Source organism: Strix uralensis, chromosome 37 (assembly GCF_047716275.1).
Source record: "Strix uralensis isolate ZFMK-TIS-50842 chromosome 37, bStrUra1, whole genome shotgun sequence".
NCBI classification, from domain to species: domain Eukaryota; kingdom Metazoa; phylum Chordata; class Aves; order Strigiformes; family Strigidae; genus Strix; species Strix uralensis.
Window position 1 is genome coordinate 1365911 of NC_134008.1, and position 24309 is coordinate 1390219.

The window sequence follows — 24309 nt, forward strand, 5'->3', positions numbered from 1 at the left end:
GTCACCAACATAAGTGACAATAAATGCAATGCATTCCCTGCAGTCTGGGAACTCAAGAGCAAGTTTTTGTCAAGATCCATAGGTTCTACTGGGAAGGCCCAGGTTCCTGTGGGTGGCACCATGGATCCTGGTACCCTTGGCAGCAGATTCTTGGGGATGACCCACAGCTGAAGTGGCCATTGGGAACCTGAGAAACTTGGTCTGGTTATTAGCAGGCACAGGAGCATCCATGAACACTCTTGGGTCATCTGGGGTAAACTCAGGCTGAATAACTGCACAACTAGTGACTTCGAGTCATTGTGACAGAACCCATCATCTTCACCAAATCTGCGAAAATGTCACCTTCGAACCAGGGAAATTCAAGGCAGTCATGTGACCAGGCCCATCAGGTCAATCCCCATAGTAAGGGAAAGGAATATTTCTTATGCAGTAGATGCAGAAGGCGATAGGCATTGGATTGTGCCTCAGAATATTCAAGGAGAATCTCATCAAGCTCATCCATGAGCTGAGGCAAACACTCTGAGCAGAGTAAAAGACAGTGAGAGCTGGCCTAACATGAAGAAGGATGTAGATCTCTGGGGTAGGAGCTGTCTGTCTTGTGCCGTGACCAGTGCAGATTACACTGGAGTAAAAGCCCCAGCCCAGCACCAGAGACTGGAGACCCATGGCCACAGCTGCAGATTGATTTCGTGGGACCTCTGCCAGCGACAGCTTGAAACACCAAGTGAATCTTGGTAGTAGCAGATCCTTTGAGTAAATGGACAGAAGCCCCCCTTGCAAAACCAACATGGTGGCCACCACTGCAAATCTACTGTTGAACGCTGTTATTTCTTGCTGGGGTCTGCTCCACAGCACTGAGTCTGATCTCAGCACCGACTTTGTCACAATAATTCTGCATGAGCAAGTAGAAAAAATGGATCCCTCCCAGAGCTGGTCTTACACCGTCCATCTACCCAGAAACTGGCCCCAGGATCCCCTTGTCCCCCTGTTCCCCCATGCACAGACAAGCACACACACACACACACACACACCCCCATGGCTCTTTCCAGCACAGTCACAGAGCCCCTGGGGCTGGAAGGCAGCCAGCTTCCATCTTCTCTGTGCTGCCTCCTTATGCTTCATTGCAGTCAGGAGCTCCTTTCTCATCCCTGCCAGCCTCCTGACACCTTTGCATGACTTCCTGCATGTCAGGGTGGAGCCTTCTGGAGCTGGAAGAGATCCTTGACAATCAAACACCTCCCCGCACCCCTCTTCTCTGCAGGGTGGTATCCCATGGGGTTCTTCCAATCAAGTCCCTCAGCAGGCCAAAGCCTGCTCTCATGAAGCCTTGTTCCCTTCTCTCAGGAGCCTCAGTTCTACCTTCTCACCTCTGACTGTTCCATCCCTGACCACCTCGTCCTTGTTTGTAAGGATGAAGTCCCACAGGGCACCTCACCTCACTGCCTCCTCAGTCACCCTTCTCAGGACAAGCCAACAAGCTCCAAAAGCAGCCTGTGTGGCTTGCACCTTGCTCTGTTGCCCCTTCAGCAGATATGGGGATAGTGTAAGTCTTCCATGAGTGCCAGGGCCTGCCAACATGAGGCTTCTTCCAGTTGTCTGAAGGCCTCATCTACATCCTCTTTCTGACCAGGAGGTCTGGAGCAGACATCCACCCACCACAGCATTGCCCATGCTGCTCTTCCCTCTCATGTTGACCCCTCAGCTGACTCCTCATCCATCCCCAGGCAGAGCATTGCTCATGCTCTTCACTATAAAGGACAATTTCTACTCTGGGTCAAGACCTATCAGTAGCAGACACCCAAGACCCCACAGTTTCTCCAGGAGGTGGTTTGGGCAACCTTATTCCTCCAGCAGATACTTATGGACCCTCTGGGCTCTCTATTATCCAATCTAGACTTACACTCTCAAAAATACTGGACTCCCAGGCCTCTTCTACTCACTGGTTGCTCCCGTTTGATGTTCACTACTGGTTACACCCACTGACATGCACACCAATGTGACATGCACACACACCAGACTCACCAGTTGCTGGTCCCCAAAAGAACAGTTGGAAGAGGAATTGACGTCATCTACCCGGACATGTGCAAAGCAGTAGACACTCTTCCTTCCACATGACATCCTTGTCTATAAACTGGAGAGACATGGATTTGACAGATGAACCACTCAGTGACAAGGAATTGGCTGGACAGTCTCACTCAAAGAGCTGCAGTCAGTGGCTCACAGTCCAAGTGGAGAGTGCTGATGAGTGGCGTTCCTCAGGGTCAGTGTTGAGACAGGTGCTGTTTAAGATCTTCGTTGGTGACATGCAGAGAGGGATCGAGTGCACCCTCAGAAAGTTCACCGACACTAAGCTGTGCGGTGCAGCTGACACACTGGAGGGAAGGGATGTGCCATCCAGAGGGACCTGGACAGGCTGGAGAGGTGGGCCTGTGCAAACCTCATGGAGTTCAACAAGGCCAGGTGCAAGGTCCTGCACATGGGTCACGGCAATCCCAAGCACAAATCCAGGCTGGGTGAGGAGTGGATTGAGAGCAGCCCTGAGGAGAAGGACTTGGGGTTAATATTGGGTGGAAGACTGACTGTGAGCCAGCAATGTGCAGTCACAGAATCACAGAATCGTCTGGGTTGGAAAAGACCTTGAAGATCATCCAGTCCAACCATTAACCTAACATTGACGGTTCCCAACTACACCAGATCCCTCAGTGCTAAGTTGACCCGACTCTTAAACACCTCCAGGGATGGGGACTCCACCACCTCCCTGGGCAGCCCATTCCAATGCCTAACAACCCGTTCTGTGAAGAAATACTTCCTAATATCCAGTCTAAACCCTCCCTGGTGCAACTTGAGGCCATTCCCTCTTGTCCTATTGCTTATTACTTGGTTCAAGAGACTCCTCCCCCCTCTCTGCACCCTCCTTTCAGGGAGTTGTAGAGGGCGATGAGGTCTCCCCTCAGCCTCCTCTTCTCCACACTAAACCCCCCCAGTTCCCTCAGCCGCTCCCCATCAGACCTGTGCTCCAGACCCTGCACCAGCTTCGTTGCCCTTCTCTGGACACGCTCGAGTCATTCAATGGCCTTTTTGGAGTGAGAGGCCCAAAACTGAACACAGTCATCGAGGGGCAGCTTCACCAGGGCCAAGTATAGGGGTAAGATCCCTTCCCTGTCCCTGCTGGCCACGCTATTGCTGATACAAGCCAGGATGCCATTGGCCTTCTTGGCCACCTGGGCACACTGCTGGCTCCTGTTCAGCCGGCTGTCAGTCAACACCCCCAGGTCCCTCTCTGACTGGCAGCTCTCCAGCCACTCCTCCCCAAGCCTGTAGCGCTGCTGGGGGTTGTTGTGACCCAAGTGCAGCACCCGGCATTTGGCCTTATTGAAACTCCTCCAGTTGGCCTCAGCCCATCGCTCCAGCCTGTCCAGATCTCTCTGCAGAGCCTCCCTACCTTTGAGCAGATCAACACTCCCACCCAATTGGGTGTCATCCATGTGGGAGTCCATGCTTGGTAGCTGCCCCCCAGCCCAGGACCCCTCCCAGGAATTTCCTGGAGCCTTTTGGACTACCCCAGTAGGGAGCAAAACCCATAGAATTCAGTCCAGAGTTTTCACGGACAAGTAGTCGATGCCATTTTCTTAACTGCTACTATTTTTTTATCAGGATATGTCTCCCAAATGAGGTAAGTTCCAGTAAAGGGAGATAAACTCAAGGGTCAAGAGAAGGACACTTTAATTAGTGAAGCAAAGCTGTACGCACCCCAAAGCCAATGGAGGAGCTCATGCAGCACTTCCCCTGGCAGGCAGATGTCCAGATGCTCCCTGGGAAGCAGGGGTGCATCACACGTAGTGGTGACTTGGGAAGACAAAGGGCCTGTCACCCTAAACATCCCCCTTCCCCTGCTGTCTTCAAATTCTCCTGCTGAGCACAGTGTCAGGTGCCGTGGGCTCTCCCCAGGGTCGGCCCGCATCAGTTCTCCCAGCCGTGTTCCCTCCTGGCTTCGTGCCGTGGGTGAAGCGGCTGTTGGCCGTTCTGGAGGTCCCAGAAACCTGCAGCCCCTCCCTCAAACACCAACCCCAGGCTGCAGCCAGGCCTCGGGGCTGCCCGGGCCCAGTCTGGCTGCTCCTGAGCCTGCTGGCACCAGCACCCCCAGCCCTTCCTGCAGGGCACTCGCCCGCCTCTGCCAGCTTAGGCCTGGGACCGGTGTTGGGCTTTGCAGAGTGTGCACTGGGGCTGCGTTGGCCCTTTTTTGGCCAAAAACGCTTCGTGTGACTGAAATCCGGCCAGCACAGCACATTTCTCAGCTGGAGGTGGCTGCACTGGAACCGCCCTCTGGGGCCTGAGGGAGAGGGTCGGTTGGGGGCGGGAACGGTGCCCAGAGGGGCTGCTGGCCCCGCCCCTCCCCTCCAGCTGCCAATGGGGCTGCTGGCCCCGCCCCCTCCCCTCCAGCTGCCAATGGGGCTGCTGGCCCCGCCCCCTCCCCTCCAGCTGCCAATGGGGCTGCTGGCCCCGCCCCCTCCCCTCCAGCTGCCAATGGGGCTGCTGTCCCCGCCCCCTCCCCTCCAGCTGCCAATGGGGCTCCTGGACCCGCCCCCTCCCCTCCCGCTGCCAATGGGCTCCTGGTCCCGCCCCTCCCCTCAGGCCGATCCCAGCGGTGGAGGCAGCGGCCCCAGCCGCGGAGGTTCCCGCCGGGGCCGGCGCTGGCGGGGGGGGCTCGGCCGGCAGCGGCGGTGGGGCCGGGGGAGCGGCGCGGCGGGCGGGGAGCGGCGGGACGCTGAGCCCCGGGCGCCAGCGGGGGCAGCGGAGCGGGCGGAGCGGAGCGGCTCTCTCGGTGCCGGCGGCGGCGAACCGGCCGCCTTTGCTGGGCAGAAGCTGCGTCCCGGCCCCGCGCCGAGGACCGCCCCCCCCTGCCGCCCCCACAGCCCCGGCCCCGGGAGGGGGCAGCGGGGAAACTGCCCCCCCCCGCGCCCGGCGCCCTCCGAGGGAGCGAAGCGCCGCTCCGTCTTGCCCCCCCCCAGCCCCCGCCGCCTCCGGCCCCCCCGTGGGGACCCCCGGGAGGAGGGAGCCTCGCCCGGCCCCTGCGAGGGAGCAGCCGCTCTGGGTGAGTACAGCGGGACCCTGGAACGGCGGGAGGTTTGGGGGGGGAAAGGGAAAAAAAAACAGAAAAGCGGCTTCACCCCCCCGCGGCCCCTCGGGCTGTCCGGTGGCTCTTGGTGCTGAATTCCCGGGGGAAGCTGAAATGGGCGGGGGGGGGGCGGGGAGCAGCGGTTTGGGGCTGGAAAGGCAACGTCCTTCAGCACTGTCCTGGTGGAGGAGCGACCCAGCCTCATCTGGCCGCTTTAATTCCATTTTGCCTCTCACTGTAAATCCCTGAGCCCGGGAGGTATCTCCAGCAGGTACCTTTAATCACAAACTGCTTCCGATGGATTCCGGAGGGAGACTGGGATTGCTGGGAAAGGCCTGAAGGAAACTGCTCTGCTGCCAGATGGCCTTGGCTGGGCACTGGGAGCAGCTTCCCATCCCTACTGCGGCACGGGGTGAGATATTGGTGTGGGGGAAGGAGCCATTTTATGGTTGAATCCCATTGCTGATGGCAGACAGAGCCCAAGGGAAAAACTGCCTGGGCTGCTTCTCCTGCCAGAGCTTAGGGCAGAGTTTGTCTAATTTTTTATGGCATCATAAAATTTTTATGGCATCAGAGTCTAATTAAGAGGATGAATTTACTTCTAGAATTTAGAAACCCAGAGGAAAGGAATAACAAAATCCCTGCCAATGTAACTGTGACAGGTGTATATATTTTCTTCCCGTTGGCGACCCAAAACAACAGCACAAGAGTATTTCACTCTTGTAAAAAGTGCCAATAGCACGTTGCTCCTGACCTGTGCAGCAGTTCCATTCTCAGCTTGTTGAGGTTCAAACGCTTCCTCTCGAGGCCCCGGGATCACACCCAGCCCTGGCTGGCTGGATGCACAGCGTGTCGCTGTCCCAGCTTCAGCCGCGCACGGACTGAGGGGCAACTTTCACTTCAGACCCTAAAAAACAGGCACTTATTAAGCTTCCAGTGACGGTGAAGCTCAGCACATGGGGTCTGTCCATGAGCGCGTAGCATTTGTGCACCACACAAGTGAATTTAGTGGCACACTCACCTAGTACGCATCACTTGAGCTGTGGAGGGTTTTCTAAAAATGTTTTCTTTCATGTTTGTGAGCACACATTGGGATTTTGGGGGGAATTTGCCGTGTCTGACTGAAGACTTGTCATTAAGCCTACAGCTGTATTAATTGTGATTCTCTTGGCTGGAAGGAGCCAAGGGAAAACAATTCAGACATCAGCAATTTTACCAATTATTTACAAAGTGTTCTGCTAACACTTCCAATTCTAGACAGCTGAGGTCCAGAGGAAGTGGAAAACACCATCCGCAGGAGTTGGCAAGTGTTTGTGTTCTGAAAGGTTAAGTCCACGTTAAAACCAGCTTCATTTTAAACAAAAATAAGGAGAGAAGTGAGAAGCAACAGCTTATATGTTGCTGTAGATTGTAACTGCATGTCCACAGCTGTGTTATGGGGTTAACTGGGAAAGCTGTTCTCATAGGAGGGTGCCATCAGCACCCATCTAAACCATTTCAGTATGCGGACCACGGTCTGCACTGGCTGTAGTGTAGGAGCATTCTGGGCATCTGTATATTTAAATGTGAGTCCTGGGGTGGAATGGTGATTGATTTACGTGAGTTTCTGGCTCCTGCACTTCTGGAACTCTGACGGATGTAAGTGGCAGAGTCAGGCTCTGTGTGCAGGGGAGCTGAGTCAGCTGTTGTGATACAGCGGGCTGGACTCAGCTGCCCCGTTCCTTGTTAGAGCGGAGCGGGAAACGTCCTGCTGGGTGTTAAGCTTGGCACTTTAAAACAAAAACCCCCAAGTGATTCCTCTAAATGCTCACGTATGGTGTTTTGCCTGCAGCTTATTGCTGGCTGGAAAGTTGTCCTGTTCATCAAAAATGGTTACCACAAACCTTGTTACCCCAGAAACAAGAGAAGCAGTGAGTTACCATCTCTAAGGGCTTGAAATACGCATTTGTTTGTGGGTTTTTTGAAAGTATTAGTAATCAGTCGTTCTGGCAGGGCTACCAGCAGGATTGTGTTGTGCTCCTGCGATGTCCACCAGCCTCCCCACCTGGCTAGGTTCTGGTTTGGGCAAGGGTCTGAGGTGTTCAGCCTGACACATCTGCCCTCCAAGCGTCGTAAGTGCTGTGTTACAGAGCAATAGAGGCCCCCATCGTGGGGTGGTCTGGAGAAGGACAAATACTGACTGAAGCAACTCCTTTGTGTGTGCAAATAACATTGACATGGCTAAGATGTTCTTGCACTCAGACTGTGGGGGCAGTATCTAAAAGGTTGCAGTAACTTTTCTGGCTGTCCAAATACATCTAACAACAAAAACAGAGGTGTTTGTGCTTGACATTTGGAAACAATCAGGAGCAATGTGGAAGAACTATGAATGTGATTTGTTTTCTTTTACTTCAGCAGTTTCTTTTGTTTCACTGAGCCTTGTTCAGAAATCAAACGTACCAAAAGTTTAGTGTCAATGACACAAAGAAAACCATCCCTCTCCTCAAAAGCCCCCCCAAGCAGCAAATGATGCTGAATTGCATTGCTCTTGTTGTTGCCCCCAGGACTGTTCGCAGCTGGGGTATGAACAGAGGTTGCCAGGAAAGGACAGGTTAGTGCTGCTGGGTGAGCACAGCACACGGGGCGCTGCCAGCCTCTGTTACAGAGGTGTCCTAGAAGAAAGAAACAAAGTGTATGAGTTTTCTTTTTGTTGTAAAATCCCTCATTTTCTTTGCATGGTGAAAACCTCTCGATGGGGATTTCTTAATGTCACTTCCCTAGAACCCTGCAGATAAATAACAGCATCTGCCAGTAGAAACAATGAATAATTTCAACAAAACAAGACTTCCCTTATCCTTTGGAGTTCCTGAAGGAGCACCTCTCCCCTTTTTCCTTGACCTTGCAGACGAGCTGTGGCCTTTTCTTTCTTTTATCTCCATGTAGTGCCCCTGTGCTCGGCTCAGAACTGGAGTCATGACCTCATGACAAGCCTCATCTGACCCATGAAATGTCCTGCTCCCAGCAAGAGTGTCGTCCGGGACAGGGGCTGCTCAGGACACAGCGGCCAGGTACAGACCACACAAGGGCAGCCAAGAAACCCGACTGGAATGTGGTTTTGCATGCAGGTTCCTAGGTCAGCCTGGCTTTGGTCAGGCAGCTGCTGACTTGACAGAGAACTGTCTCTTGTCGTGCATGTCTGTGTTCCCCTGCAGCTGCAGCCGGTGAGTCTCTGTTCCAGTTTGGGGCTGGAAGACTCTGCTGGAGCCTGTTACCCCTGGCCTGGGGTTAGCACAGAGGAAACCTCACAGGTGCCGTGCTCCTAGGTGATACAAGTGTTGTGCCACTTTCATTAGTTGGCATTTTTTTTCTGAAGTCAGGCTCTCATTCTCTAGTAGTTACACTGATAGAAAGCTGCCTTAAGCCAGAAGAAGTGAGCACAAGCTCTAAGCGTACAAGACTCTTTTACTGACATGACTACACCCACTGCAAGGGCCATGCCATGTATTTCTGCTGATGGGGAAGCTGGCACTCTGCTGACTTCATTTAACTTCTGTAGAGGTGGTGTGTGAAGCATCTAATTGGCAGCGTCCACTGCTGTTAGACTCCTTATATAGCTGTGCTGTCAGCTTGGAAACAAACTTCTGTTCATTCTCTATCAAATAATTACCTATAAATTTCTTTAGAAGTGCTCTTGTATGTATGTTCCCGTTTTCTCTCACAAGTGTGTATTTGACTCAGGGAGATTCTAAGCCAATATGAGTCTTTAGAGTTGCGTTTATTTTACACAAAGCATTGATGTACCTAAGCTGAGTTGGACCTTTAATCTAGGAACGCAGGAGTGGAGACTTGCAGCATCGGGCGCTGGAGGAGGTGGCTGTTGTAACTTGGATGGAGGGGGAAGGAAGGGCTGAATAGAGTCGAGATCTCTGCTTGTGGATTTGTTGTAAATTTGAAGCAGAAGGTGGAACAGGTGGTGTGTATTTATGCCCTACTCAGCCTCTTCTCACAGTACTTAAGGTGCAGGCTTCTGCAGTCGCTTCTTTGGACCCAAATTGCGTGAGAGAATTTATGGTGTGTGGGTGAGTGGAGTCAGAGGTGGGGATTTGTGGATGGCTGTGCACAGGCAGGTTGGTATCACTGGTTTGATGTGTCTGTGCTCTTGGCCGGTCTGTGCTGCCCAGCGCAGGTGTGATCTCTGCTGGAACTGGAAGAAAATGTTGCAGCTGGACGGTGGTGGTGGTGAAGGAAATAAAGCAGCAACTCCCCAGTGCCTGTGCTGCTTCAGAAGCGGTGGTGGGGAGGGTAAAAGGAAATGCAAAAGACTGAAAGTGAATCTACCAGCAGCGTATGTGGGTTTTGGGGGTCCTCTATAGACACCAACCTGTGTTGTGGAGACTTTGCAGACAGTTGCAGAATCCAAGTGCTGAAGCTGTGTGTCTCCCCGGCTCCATTCTGACTGAGAAGCAAACCCAAGAAATGGAAAATCACCTGCCTTCAGTTCTCTCTGTCAGGTGTTTCGGCCTTCTCTCAGCCTGGCAACAAATGCCCAAGCTGTCATCCTCTGGCGTCTGTCTGTGAGCTTTCCTCTCCCGCATTCCCTGTGCCCGCTGAATTATCTCTGTCCACACGCCTTCCACAGCCACGCGCTGCTGGGGTGCCTGATGCTTGACGTGACAAACCAGAGCTCTTCAGTATCAGAATACTTTCTGTTGTAACGTCTCTGCGGTGTTTTGCTCTCTGTTCCGGAGGAGACAATGTTCTGAACTGTGTGCAGAGGTGGAGAATGTGCAGGTTTACATCTACAGAGGGGAATCTGGAGTTTGTGTGTTGGGAGCACACGCTGGCGCTGGGGCCAGGGACTCCTTCGCCTGAGCTGAGCCCTTTGCTTTTCTGTTCCTGCTGGCATCAGCTACGCACAGAGTATCCCGTGCAGACCCTGGTGATGGAGTTGCGCTCTGGGGGATGCAGGGAAGTGTCTGCCGTTTCCCAGGAATAATCCCAAATGCTCGTTGTTCCCACAGCCAAATGCTGGGTGGCACTTGGTTTAGGATCTAATGTGCTACAATAAGAAACCATCTTCTGCTGCCAGGAGCAAGGGACTCGCAGCTCTGTGTGCCGAGGGTGGCATTTCAGCTTTGCTCCCCTTGTTAGAATCTTTCTGTACCTTTGAGGTTTGGTTTTTTTCCTTTTTCTAGGTTTGCACCCCGCCTCCCCTGCAGGATACATCCCATCTGAATGTGCACAGGTTAACGGAATTTGAAACTGCTCCCAACCTCCTGCTCACCGCAGGGCTGGCTTCTAAGAGCCGTAGTACGTTCACAGATGGTAAAGAAAGGTAGGGGACATTTTCCTGTGTTCAGAATTTTGTTTCCCGTTTGGTTCACCACTTTCACAATGTTTATGCAAGGAGCTTGGACGTGCTGGAAGGCAGGACTTTGGTTTCAGGAGGCATGTCGGGGCCATTGGTTTAGTCCTTTACTGGTATGAAGACAAAACTTGTGAAAAAATCATACAATAAAATAGAAAAAAGCACCTCATTTATCTTGTTAACTAGTTACTTGCAATGTGGAAAAAGTACTTTTTTTCCTAATGTCAATAATCTGTATAGTGGTAGTTTGTTCTCGTCTCAAAGGGAAGAATCCCCCAATTTGAACCCAGAATGTTCTAGCAACTAACCAGTGCCCAGTCAAAACCAGCCCAGCTCCCCAGTACAAGAGAGGATTTTGGTGCTGGGACAAATGGGGACGTGCCAGCTTGGCGCACGGGTGCATTTTCATGCCCTGAGATGTCTCGGGAGGGGCAGGATGGGCTAAAGCTTCCCTCCTCCTCCTCCTCTCCGGGCTGGGTCCGGGTGTGCAGTCCTGGGGGCAGCGGCAGAGGCCGGGGGGGACCCTGCTCAGCACACTCAGGGTGGTCCCCGTGGGAAGGACACTGTGGAGTCCCAGCGGCTTGTGGCTCCGGCTTTATTTAAAAAAATCATTATTCCAGTACAGTCTTTTTCCAGAGCATTTGGTCTCTCGGAGGGTCAGAAGAGCCAGCAGCACAGCGACCGCAGGCTCCACCTTGATATCGGCCTCTGCTCTGTTGTCAGGATGCAGACGGTCTCGGCTGCCAGGGACCTGATGGAGAGTTCAGAGTCTTTCCCCAAGGGCTGGAGCGCTGCAAGAGAAGGGAGCAGAGCAGACGTGAACCCCCACTGCCCGCAGAGACCCCAGGACCCCCCTCCAGCCCATGCCAGCGCCATCCATCTCCTTCCCTGGCCGGGAGGAGCTGGTGAGACAACCAGAGCGGCTGGAGCTGCTGCTCAGGAATGACCCGTGTGCCCCCGACACACAAAGGAGCTCAGGACTGGGCCAGGCCACAGAGTCATTTTTTCGTTTGCCGTACGAGCTAGTCTAGAGTTGTATGTGCCCTCAACGAGCCCATGTATTGATCTGAGCATCACAATGTGGAGTCTGGACATCATCAGCCTCCTGGCAAGGGGCAGGACAGAGACGGCTGTTCTTTCCCCACAAATTCCCTTCCTTTTTGGTGAGAAAATAAAATTCCTCCAAGATTTCAAGACCTCACTAAAGAGATACGCTAACCTATGCGTTAAGACACAAACAACTTTCTGAAACTACTCTTGAAAAAAACCTTCTGAAATTGCTCGTCTGCCCCAGGAGCGTTTTCCTGGGCACGGCAGGACCTGCCCGGGCTCTGTCCCCTACTCACCATCATGGATCTGCCACAGCCTCTCCTGGCTGATCCGCCGGCGCCGCACAGCAAGCCCTGGGGCACAGAGTTAATGTCAGAGCTCTGCTCCCCCTCAGCAGGGCTGTCCCCAGGCAAGGACAGCTCCCGAGGGCGGTGGGACCCAGCAAGACCCCCCGCCAGCCCCACCAGTGGGGACTGGGGCCGGGCAGCCAGAAATGGCTCCCCGGGGACTCACCAATGAACCTGACGGCCGCCTCTCGCACGGTGGCCTGAGGGTCCTCCACGTAGGGCAGGCTCTGGCACAGATACTCATCCACCCTGCTCCTGTTGTGCGTTATCTGAGGGAGCACAAGGGCATGGGGCTGATACGGACCCTCCGCAGCCATCCGGTCCAGTCCCTCCTGCCAGCACCCCTGCTCCCTCCCAGTGACTCCCGTCTCCCAGCCAGGAGCCCTGTGGGGCTGAGGGCCAGGGCGCTCCACAGGTAGAGGGGGCTGGGGGTGCTGAGACCCCTCCGTCCCGCTGCCAGGGCCCAGATGGGCCGGGGTCTCCTGGAGAAGAGCCCTTGGGGGCTGCGTGCTGGAGGCCAGGGAAGGAGGATGCAGCTGGAGCAGCGGGGCTGGGGCAGGGCAGCGATGCAGATTGGCACAGCCCTCCCCATGGCACGGCTGCAGCCCCCGTCCAGCCAGGCCTGGGCTTTGGGGTTTGTCCTCACCAAGCACTGTCCTATCAGGTGTGTCTGCCATGTCTTGGCCACGGAGCTGAGCCTCCTGCAGCGCAGGAACTCTCCACAGGCACTGAGGGTGTCCCGGGAAGCCTGTGGAGAAGCAGAGGCTGGGAGATGGTACCAGAGCCCAGGGAAGGAGACGTGGCATCCTCCTCCTCTGGGCCTGGCTTTGAGGTGGGGGGACGGTGTGATCCTGGGATTGGATCCCCCTTCATTCCTGGGGCCATCCCGCGCTCTGGGAGCTGGCTCCGACTGAGCAGGGAACTCTCTGTGCCAGGTTCTCTGGCCCTGCTCGTCCTGGGGCTGCAGGGACCCTTCCTGTGGGCCGGGGGGGACCCCACCTCCCCCTCCAGCTCTGCAGCAGTGGGACCAGCGCAGTGGGACCCTGCGGTGACACACATTCCCATTGTCCCTCACGCCCAGGCCACCCCCGTGGTGTCAGCACGCCCTTCCCCGCGACACCAGTTGCTGATCACTGCACCTTGGCCACGCTCTCGATCTGGTCACTCGTATGGAAGAACAGTGGGAGCAGGCCACTCTGCACTGTCTTCACCATTTTTTTCTTGTTTCTCCCCACCGCAGTCTTCATCACATCTTTGAAGAGGCGGATGGAGAGCTCCCGCAGGCGGCTGGACTCCTGGCAGGGAAGAGGACGGAGGGAGCTCAGCACCCTGCCCATGGTGAGCAGGGGTGTTAGCGTGGCTGATGGGAGAGGAGCTGTTCTGGGGTCAGATCCTGAACGCAGGAGCCGTCGGCCAGACCTGCAGCTGTGGCTCAATGGCCCCAGAGCCCTGAAAGGCCCCGGAAGAGGAGCGGGGAGGGGAAGAGCCCCAAAAGGCTACGCAAGAGGAGTAAGGGGGGGACCCCTGCCCAAATCCTTCCCGCATGGCCACACTGAAGGGCAGCCATCTTGCAGCCATCGCCTCGGCTCAGGCTCCCATGGCAGCCTTACATCATCGAAGAGGGGTAGGAGCTCCTCTGCCAGACTCAGGGAGATGAGGTTGGCCTCTTCCTCCTTCATGTGACCCATCACGTTGATAAACAACACCAGAGCCTTGGTCTTGACATCGGTGCTGGCGTCCGTCAGGGTCTCCAGTATGTCAGGCAGCAGCACCGTCAGTTTTCTGGCCTGTATGAAACACACCGTTGTCTTTTTGTGAAGTGGTGAAAGACCCCCCCACCGCCCCAGCCCCAGGTTGCCAATGTGGCTCGCCTTGCTGACCCCTCCGCTCACCGTTTCAGGTGTTTTCGAGAGTGTGATGAGGCCCGTGAGCACAAGCGAGAGCGTCACTGGGCTGGGACGCCTCAGGTACCTGTGGGCTTCGTACAGGGCAGCAAACTGCTTCACGTCAATGTCAGCGCAGGCCAGGAGCTAAAATGGAGACAGTGGTGAGAGACCAGCAGAGCTGCAGGGCTTCCTCCCCCCACCAGCACGGTCCATGGCAAGTGTCTCCTCTCCCCTTGAAGCCACCTCAGAGTCTCCACGTCTCTGACCCAGGACCAGCAACTGCCTTGACTCTGGTTTCCGCCCCTTCCTGGGGTCTCCAGGCTGCAGAGCTGGGCAGGGGGATGCAGGCAGGGGGGGAGGGCAGAGTGCTGCCTGTGCCGGGACAGACTTGGTGGGGCCAAACCAGCATGGGGGGGGGCCCGAGCATGTGACACAGGGGTCTGGCTGGTGCTGAACAGGGGAAGGAGGAGGAGGAGGAGGGGGAAGGCAGAGCGCTGGGGCTGAGCGTGGGTCACTCACAGCCAAGGGGTAGATGCAGGCGTCCTCCGTGACAGAGCTGAACACCCTGCGCAGCCGCCAGTCCTGCAGCACGTTGAGCAGCTCCAACAAGACGCTCCACAAAGCCAAGGGCACGGAGATCATCACCTCCCACATGGCTATGGCAGCGCTGTGGAGCCAGAGCAAACTCGGTCAGTCGGGCTGCCTCTGCTCCTCCGGACCCCAGCCCTGCCCACGCCCCTCATTTTGGGGTGCCCGGGGATGCAGAGGGGGGTGAGGTTCTGTTCCCATGGGGCAGGGGCTCTGCTTTGGCCAGCTCTGGCTGAAGGGGGAAGCGTGGTGGGATGGAGAGCCCTGCTCCTCAGGGATAGATATCCCACAGTTTTCCGTGGGTCTGACAGCCAGAGAGTCTCTGGGCCACTCTCCCCCTGGGGAACGAGCCCTCAAGGCTGTCGAGGCTGGTACCTGTCACACGTTGGAGAGATCCTCAGAAGGCTCCTGACCACCTCCCTGGGGCTCCACTTGGTCAGCTGCAGCAGCAGGGAGTCCAGGCTCTTCCGGGCTGGCTCCATGTGGATGTGCTCCACATTTTTGTGGATGAATCTCATAATTTCTGGCACCTGGAGGGGACATGGGTAAGGACGGTGCTGCCATTGCCATCCCTCCCTGCTGCTTTGAATTGGGTTTGGGTGCCTGAGAGAGCCGGGTTAGGGCAGGAGGGAAGAGCAAGACTTGACACATCTTGACACAGGAGGACAGTCCAGCCACGGGGCACTTACATCCGTCAGCCAGGACGCTGGGTCTCTCACGGCCATGTCCACGATGTCGCTGCCCATCTGCATGTCGTGGACATCGTCTGCCGTCAAGGCCTCGATGGCCACAAGGAGAATGTCCGTCTTCTGAGGCCAGAGGTTTTCGCCAAACACCTACGGGAGGAGGGGTGGGGGGGGAAGACATGTCACTCCGAGCATGCCGATGGTGCTGCATGACTGAGCAGCTCATCCATCCCTTGTCCCTTTGCTCACACAAGCCGATGCCACGGACAAGGGTCCCTGCGAGGGGGGAGCTCATTACCATTGTTATGTCGCCGCTGTCAAGCGAAGACAGCAACATGGTGCTCTCAGAATCCCATCCTGGTTGGAGCTCTGGGTGCTCGGGATTCTCCTCCGGCAGTGTCTCGCCTACACGGAAACATGGAAGAGTCGGTAGGACACGCCATCTTCGCCAACAAGCCTCCCAGATGGCGAAAAGAGCTTTAAATGGCACCATGCCGAGGAAACGGGGTCCCGGCATCGAGCCAGCCCCGGGGAGCCCTCTACTCACCGATCTGCAGTGGCTGGACCATGGACACCTCGTGGGGCTCTGGAGGAGAGTTGCTCTCCTGGGGAGCACCCACCTCCTCCCAAACCACCCTGGGGTGGGGGGGTGTCTCTGCCATCCTCAAAAATGGAGGAAAGTGGCGGAGGGACAGTGGGGGGGTTCAACTTAAGGGAAAGGCCGGCGGTGGCGGGGAAAGACGTGGGCTCAGGAGTGTCCTCGCTGCGCTCCTGTCCTGTCCCTTCCCCGTCTTGTCAGACACTGCGGGGCCATGCTGCTTATATACAGTGCCGTGGGGTGACACGGAGGCGTGTCACAAAGGGGGGGTCACAAAGGGGGTCACATTGTGACACGTCACCCAGGCCGGGTGGGGCAGGGGTTCCGCTGCAGGGCGTAGGGACCTAGATTGCCATTGGGCCATGGCTCCCCTCGGGGTTCCCCCAGGCCCCCATCATGTCCCCTCAGGACCTTCCTGTACCCTCAGGCTCATCCCAGAGGGTTCACACACCCCAGCACAGCCCCTGGACCTTCTGCTTTGATCCCGACAGAAACACTGCAGACTGCCCCATCTCTCCTTTGCGGTCACCTGAAGCGTTTGCTCGCCTGTCTCCAGTTCTCTCCCACACTCAGAGTAATCTGCTACAACAGCGTCCTGGTTTCAGCTGGGATAGAGTTAATCTTCTTGAGCTGGGAGGGGGCACAGCCGGAGTGCCAGGCCCAGACTGGCCATTGGAGTGTTCCATATCCCGTGACGTTATGCTCAGGATATAAAGCAGGTGCGTTCTCTCTTGCTTCCAGTTTTGTGATGGCAGGATCTCCGTTCTGTCAGGATCGCTGGCTGGGAGCAGGCTGGGTATCAGTCGGTGGGTGACGAGCAATCGCCTTGTGCATTACCCATTTGTACTTTCTCTTAGTGTTTTGTTTTATTACAATCACTAAACTGGTGGTTTTTTATCTCAACCTACGCATTTTCCTTGTGTCCCTCCACTCTCTTCCCCCATTCCCCTGACGGGGGGAGGGTGAGCGACTGGCTGCGTGGTGTTTGGCTCCGACCTTTTTAAACCTGGAAAGCATTTCCTATCAGGAGACTTGAGAATCAGAATCTCCTTTTCCTTTTTTAACAGAACTGGAAGCTGTAGACTGCACAGTTATAAATGAGTCTGGAAAACAGAGTGTGGGTGACTCCCCATAGTACGGGTCTGCTTCAGTTTAGGGCAGCTGCTTGAGGCAGAGGCTGTGGGAGGTGTGAGTGCCTCAAATCCCTCCACAGCATCCTGATGCCAGGAGCGGCTTGCAGGAGAGAGCTTGCCTCACCAGGGGTTCTGCACAGGGATGTGTCTGTACCTGCCCTCAGGTAGGGCACTTGCCCAAGCAGATGCTCTGTGGCTGCTGGGGAAGTGTTGGAGCACTCCTCCTCCTGCCACCTCCTGGGGCTTTTCTGTTCCTGGTGATTTCTTGCTCCACCTGGGAGGAGAGGCAGTCTTCTGCTACAGCCACATCAGAGGATGATCCGCAGGCATGGTGAGCACTGAAGGCTCCTGATCAGCTGGGTCAAGCCTTGGCTTGAGCCGAGTCATGAATAGCTCAGATAATTTTACAGAGGATATTGCCAACAGGTGTGCGTCCTTGCTGAGATATACTCCAGAAAGCGTTTTGAGATTGACAGCAAGGTTAGCAGCAGAGCAGAAAAAGCAGAATGCCTGTGGATAAACAATTATGCAGGGGACCCCCTAATTTGTAGATTTCTGTATTGCATTGACTGTGTAAAGGCTGGAGAGCCATTAGCAGGGTCCTCTGAGATTACTTTCCCTTCCTGTAGTGTCTGGCAGAAGGAGAGGCTGTGGCAGGGCATTACATGCTCTGGTTATTTTCTCCTGCTGCATTGAATCGTTAAGGTCATTGCTAAATCTTGGCAGTATCCTTTATTCGAGGCTCACTTTTTCCCTCCACCCTTGCATGCTTTTCTGTTGTTGCTGCTGTTGCTCTCATTTTATAGAAATGATTCTAAGATTACTCTTGTTTAGAACGTTCCCTGAGCTGCCTTTCTCGGCAGATGTCAGTTAGCAACACAGTTTCATGAGGACTTAAACCCTTAAATACTGAAGTCTGTTCTGTATATGGCTGATCCAAAAGATCAGAAAGAGTATTAGGCAGGCCGAAAAATAAACCTCCTGGCACTTATGTCAAGCAGCTTGTACAGAAGCTTGATGTATGTGTCAGCTGTGAAATAACACATGAAAAGCTGACAGAGAATGAGCCTGTCCTTCATTCTGTCTTATCGTGGCACATGGAAATAATCATAAATTGTAGAAGACCCTTGCTGTATGAGACCGACAGACTATTTATTTTTTTTTTTTTAGAGGGACTGAGTGTGGGAGGAGAGGCCACAGCTCAGACATGACCTGGGGAAAAAAAAATGTTTTAGGGAACACAAAACCTGGAGGTTTTTCTTCAGTCAACCACTTTGTCCCTCTTGTTGCTTGACAACAGGACTCCTGAGTCCCTGATGTTGCTTCCCTGTCAAACAGCAGATGATTCCAGAGTTCCTGGGTAAATCCATTCCTTGCTCTTGCAGACCTGGCCGGGGCTGCACGCTGAGCAGGACTTTGCACATTTGACTTCTTCTCCCTTGTGCTGCCCTGAGGCTGGGGGCATCTGTTGGATCTCCAGACTCTTTCTGGCCCCTGGAGAGAGGTGGTGGGTGCAGGCACTCACAGGGCCCTCAGCCTGCCGGGGGGCTCTGCCTGCTGTGGCACTAGTTGGCAGAGGTGGGAGAAGAGCTCTGAGACCGTCTACCCAGCCTGACTCGCCGGTGGTTAACATCCTGGCTCAAGTCACCAGCTGTAGTTGTCTGATTGCAGGGCAGCCTTCAGCGCTGTTTCACGCATTAAAAGATGCGAGGTCAGTTTTGGCCAGTGTGTATCTGCTAGGCTATGCCTAGTTTTAAATTGAATGCAAGTGCCTCTGCTCTTGAGAATTGTTTTTTTCCTCCCCATTGAGCTTTGCCGTACTGTCTCTCTGCTCTGTCACTGATAAGAATGCTGAGTGATAAAATGCCTCTTGCCTTTGAAGTCAGGTCTAACAACACCAATTTTTAAACCAGTTTGAACTCTGTAGTGGAAGAAGATAGGACAATGATATGGCAATCATTAGTTTCTTGTTTCCCCCTAATCTGGTAGAATGTGTCTTATTGTGGCCTTTGCTAACTGTAACCACAGCAGCAAATAGTGATGGATGTATTGCACTAGGATCTGCCATCTCAGTGATCATATTCTGCTTCCAGACGCCTTACAGGTCACAAAGTAAACTAACATCCAGCGGCGATACATCAGGACGGTGCAGAAAATTCCCTCCTCCCATTCAGAGAGATGATCCAGGTTGTTTGGGACTTTGGAGCAGGAGCTGACTTTTCCAAAGTCCAGCAGTATCCCAACCTGCCCGTTACTGAGCAGGCTGCTGTGTAAAGGTCAATGAACTTGTCTGCCTGGATTAGTTGGAGGGGCCGTACAGGGATCAGCAGGGGGAATGAAATTCAATCTATACCAGCAGAAGAGTGGGAAAGTGACTGAAGGGGACGGGGTCTATTGGAGCTTTGGTAGTAGGGCACTCCCTGTTGTGGGGAGGAGGTTTTCTTAAATTTAAATATGTTTCTATTAGTTCTATTTGTTTGCATTCCAAACTGGGGCATAGGAGCTAAAGAGCACGCGGTGGCTTTTGGAGAGTAGTTATGGTGCGGGCAGAGACGTGAGTGTAACACTAATGTGCCCTGGAATCAGGGAGGCGTGCTGGTGCAAGAGGTCTGGGGTGAGTGTAAAAGCAGTTGTGATTACGGAGGAAGTTAAAACGTCCATCTCTTGTTCCCAACAGCTAGCTTGTAGGAAAGACTGAAGACAGAAGCAGAAGTGGTGCACTGGATGCGGTGGAGAACAGCTGTACCTTGTATGAAGAACATCCGTATCGATCCTTCTTTGGAGGGTTGTTTAAATTACTTTTGGCCTCTCTGAAATGAGGAATGTAAATGTGTCCAGTTGAATTTCCCCTTTGCTGTGTGCATAAACAAATTTAGAAAAGTGAATTTTTGCCCAGCCGCAGGACGTCCTGAGATGAGTATGAGAGCAAGTGGGATAGATCGCTTCTGAGGAGCGCCTGCCACTTCCTACAGAAGCTAAAAAGACATGTCAACTTTTACATGTCTAAAGTCAGAAGAGATCTCGGTCTTTGGGGAGATTTTGTAAAGCATCTAAGAGGATGAAACAGAGGAGTGGTTAAACTGATCGGTTGAGTTACCTCCTCACATTGCATGTGTGTGTGTTGTTACATCTCTTGGGCACTTCAGAAAATAATCCCCTTCTCAAGAGGTACTAAGCTGGATACACTTCTAGATGGTGACTGCACGTAAGGATGTAATACTTCCAAGGAGAAATAGACTTTTGTTTTACATTATTTAACAAATTTGCCTGTGGCCTATCTACTACTCCCTGTTATTCTGAACAAATGTGTCAGTTCTTTGCTGCTGCGGTAGAGAGTACCTCGTGTAGATGCTCACGTACCCAAGAGCCGGGCCACTGAAGAACATCAGAACAACCAACAGGCGGATTAAGATTAAGGTGTCTCGAGTGGATCTGGACTGGCAACATAGGGGTAAACAATTTATGGCTCACTGGGCCCATGACTCCTCAGGCCATCAGGGAAGAGAAGGAACATAGAGATGGGCTCGTGACCGAGGGGTGGACTTAACCATGGCTGCTATTTCACAGGTGATCCATGAATGTGAGACATGAGACAAGCAACCAAACGGTTAAAGCCCATTTAGTATGGAGGACGATGGTCAAAATATAAATATGGGGAGGCCTGGTGGAATGATTATATCACGCTCCCACAAACTTGGCATAGCAAACATTATGTGCTTACAATGGTTGAAGCAGCCACGGGTTGGTTGGAAACTCATGCCGTGCCCCATGCCACTGCCCGGAACACCATTTTAGGCCTTGAAGAGAAAGTCTGATGGCAGCATGGCACGCCAGAAGGGATTGAGTCAGATAATGGGACACATTTCCGAAACAACCTCATAGAGGCCTGGGCCAAAGAACATGGCACTGAGCGGATATATCACATTCCCTACCATGCACCAGCCTCTGGGAAGATTGAGTGATACAATGGGTTGCTGAAAACTACACTGAGAGCAATGGGGGGTGAAACTTTCAAACACTGGGACAGGCATTTAGCAGAGGCCACCTGGTTAGTCAATCCCAGAGGATCTGCCAAGCAAGCTGGCCCTGCTCAGTCAAACCTCCTACGTACCATGGATGGGGATAAAGCCCCCGCACTGCGCATTAGGAATGTGTTGGGGAAGGCCGTCTGGGTTACTCCTGCAGTGGGTAAAGGTAAACCCATGCGTGGGATTACTTTTGCCCAAGGACCTGGGTGCACTTGGTGGGTAATGCAGAAGGATGGAGAGGTCCGATGTGTGCCTCAGGGAGATTTGATTTTAGGTGAGAACAGCCAATGAACCGGACTGTCAAATAACCCTGTTATGGCAATTGGTGCCTCACAACATCCCCGTGCCACATCCAAAGCCTCCTGCTCCACTGACTGAGCCTACTCCGCCTCATTCCTCAGCCTTATAGACTGTCATAACAGATGGAACCCGAAGTTATGGACCAAATGAACTCAGCAAACATTGTGGAAGGATGGCCCATAGACTAAGGGAATGATATCTGTGAGACCTGGGGAAAAAAAGGGGTGTATTTGGAAAAGATGTATTTGGAAACCTGAGCATAACGTCAATGGTATGGAATAAGGGGTGGAGACTGCCCTGGTTTCGACCAGGATGGAGTTAATTTTCATTGGAGTGTTTCATACCCTGTGATGTCATGCCCAGGTGGGCGGGCTCTCTCGCGCTCTCTCGCTCTCTCTCTCTCGGCTTTTCGCTGGGGGCTTGCACGGGCGCCGTCTGCTCGCTGGGTCGTGTTGTTGCTGTGGGGGGGTGGTTGTCGCGCTCGGTAAGCCACTGCTGCATTTTACCCGTTTTCTTTTTGAACTCACTATTGTTACTGTTGTTCTCTTGTTATATTTAGTAAATTCTTTCTTTTTATTCAACCCACAAATTCTCTTCTTTTGTCCCTCCCCTATCTTACCAGACTGGGGAGGGGGAGGTGAACGGCCGGGCATGTGGCGCCTGGCTGCCAGCTGAGTTCAAACCTCCACAATAGTTTTGTCCCACTTCATCAGGTGAATCCCATCTCTTCCTCAGGGAGGGTATTAATGGCATAGAAACCCATTACTAACACCAATGGCACAACCAATTGTCTACCTGCAGGGTCTGTTCCTTTCTCAAACCTCTTCCACTCCCCAGCAGGACTGAGAAGATCACCTGTGCCCGAATGCCTTTGAACGTCGTGTCCAGAGTCCTGTCGTCATGCCTGACACTCTCCAGGTCTCCTGGGGCAGGATCAGTGGTGCTCGTGTGGAAGAGCAGCTGGGGTGACATTCCAAGGGTTGGACAATTGATACAGAGGAATGATCACTTGTTTTAAGACTTATTTACTTATAGAAAACTGCTTAGCAACTTATTTACTCACTTCTAGCAAGTTATAGTATTACTTATAGTATTTTTTAGTATTGCTAAGAATCCTGCTTGCCCAGACTGTTCTGTGGAATTTTACCAAGGACTACTGTGTCCATCAAACAAAGCAGTTTCCTGTGAAAATCTACCAAGAACTGCAGTGTTCAGCAAAATATCATTTTTGTCCTTGAGGAACAGGTGTGCTCTGACTAGTTGGGCCTCGGTAATGAGTAAAGATAGCCATGTACGGATGGTAGAAGTTTCATTGGTTCCCTTTGAAGATAGGATGAGTAAACCGGCTGAAAAACATTTTTGTTGTTCAAGAAATTGGCCAAGAGAATCTGCGCATGCTCCGGGAAAAAATACAAGGTGAGGAGGACTGTGAGCCTTCCTCCCAAAGACCCCCGGAGACGCCCCCCAGGAGGCAATGGGCAGGTGCAAAGAGAACATAAACTGCTGACACCAGCCTCTAGAACTGACCCAGCCTCACTCATGCATATGTATGTTTGTCTTATGTAATCAATGAATATGTATATCCACACTCGATAAGTTTTTGGTAAAATGTGCTGTTGGGGTGCAAGCTTTGTGGAGAAATCCCCTTGCACCCCGGCTGGAGTAAAACATACCTGCTGTATAACTCTATTTCGAGTTGTAGAGTCTGTTTTCTGCGAATCAGTATTATAATGAAGACAGTTCACTTTCAGGACACTCAAAAGTTGGTTTCATTGCCAAGTTAACTGATCGATTAATCACTTTGCCAGGTTGTCAAACAACTCATTCTCAGCACAATTCTATACATTGTCTTTATGGCCCAGGATGTTCTAGTTATTTTCTAAGGTATGGAATTCTTTATAAGTTTCAGTGTCTCAGCTGACCAATCTTATGATTATCCCCAGGGGTGCAGTGGCTATAGCTACTAGCATAATCATTAACTCTGAAATTTAGTAAATATGAAGTACACTGTATCACCAGCAGAACAGGCACAGTGAAATACTTCATGCCCAGGAAACCAATAGCTGCCGATGGTTTTGCCATGAAAGGCCGGAAGCACTAAAACACTGAAAGTCAGACTGAGGATTTTTCTTGCCTTTTGATGTTTAAGACTCTTTTAAGGAGCTGCTGGACTCTGAGATCTGTAATTTTTTGTTTCTGCTGTCATTTAAATCAACCTCCTTAATTCTACATTCCATTTTTTAATTTGTTGTTTCTAAAAGCATCGTGTACAAGTAGGAGTAAAATACTAAGTGTGGCTGAGTCCTAAAGCTATTTGTAGCTGTGACCTAATCAAAGCAGAAGACCCAAGCTTCTAGAAGTGGCTTCTTGCTCCTCTTCCTCCACCCTGCCACAACCCCAGGGCATATTCTCTCAGGCAGTACCTCAGTAAATGAAAGGGCTGCTGTGCCTTGGCTACGCTCCACTCCTCCCATTCGGGGAGGTGATGTCACGTTACTTAGTTGAGGAAAAACTGCCAGCACTGACCGTTATCTGCTGAGGCAATTTAAGATAAGCCCAGGATATTGCCACAAAAGATTGTGCCTCCCCTGTTCCTGCCTAGGTTTCTGCAAAGCTGCCCTCTCTGTAGTGAGACAAGAATGTTCTCAGTGAAATGGTGAATCACCTGTCTTGGTAGTTCAAGCAGAAACTGAATGCTTACATCCCAGAACACACTTTTATAGTAGTGACTGTACTCTCCTATTGGTAAACTCAGTAGAAAAAAAAATGTGACAACTATTTCAAGCTTAATAAAAAGTAACTGAATGGAAAAAATTGCAATTAAATCTTACTGGAGTTCAGTCATCTAATATCCAGCACAGGTTTGCCTTTTAATATGTATTAATATCACCCCTCCCCCCCAAAATTATTCCCAAATCGTAGCAGCAGCTATACCAACAAAGTTAAAACCAGCAGGTTTTGGTTCTCCATCAGATTCAATAAAATAAGATAGGAGGTGTGAAATTCAGTACCGAGATAGAGAAATCAAATAACAAAGACAATCTCATAGATCCAACAATGTGAGTAGAGGACTTGGGCCTTAGGTGATATTCGGTCAAAACAGCATTCCATCACCCCCTGCTTTTTTTTTTTTTTTTTTTTTTTTTAAACAAGAGCTTTGTCTCTCTGCAGTCTCAAAATATTCCAGCGGCAGCAGTCCTGTTCATGGATCACACAAGAACACAGAGGTG

At 52.7% G+C, this 24309-nt stretch overlaps 1 protein-coding gene and 1 long non-coding RNA gene across 6 annotated transcripts in view; both read left to right on the forward strand.

Annotated features, from left to right (window-relative positions):
• The window catches only part of LOC141937094 (uncharacterized), a 786032-nt gene that overhangs the window by 248321 nt on the left and 513402 nt on the right, over nucleotides 1–24309 (forward strand). The gene's annotated exons all lie outside the window — the stretch shown is intronic.
• LOC141937119 (uncharacterized) lies at nucleotides 4664–22768 on the forward strand. 5 transcript variants are annotated; one of them, XM_074854550.1, is made up of 6 exons: nucleotides 4664–5092; nucleotides 8039–8163; nucleotides 10291–10430; nucleotides 13101–13198; nucleotides 16046–16337; nucleotides 19429–22768. In XM_074854550.1, exons 2-5 carry the CDS (start codon nucleotides 8098–8100, stop codon nucleotides 16330–16332), a joined length of 591 nt encoding a protein of 196 aa, XP_074710651.1. In that variant the 5' UTR covers nucleotides 4664–5092; nucleotides 8039–8097; the 3' UTR covers nucleotides 16333–16337; nucleotides 19429–22768. The 5 variants fall into 5 exon arrangements, with proteins under 5 accessions (XP_074710651.1, XP_074710652.1, XP_074710654.1 ...); XM_074854551.1 differs by having other exon boundaries at nucleotides 16110–16337; XM_074854553.1 differs by lacking the exon at nucleotides 16046–16337.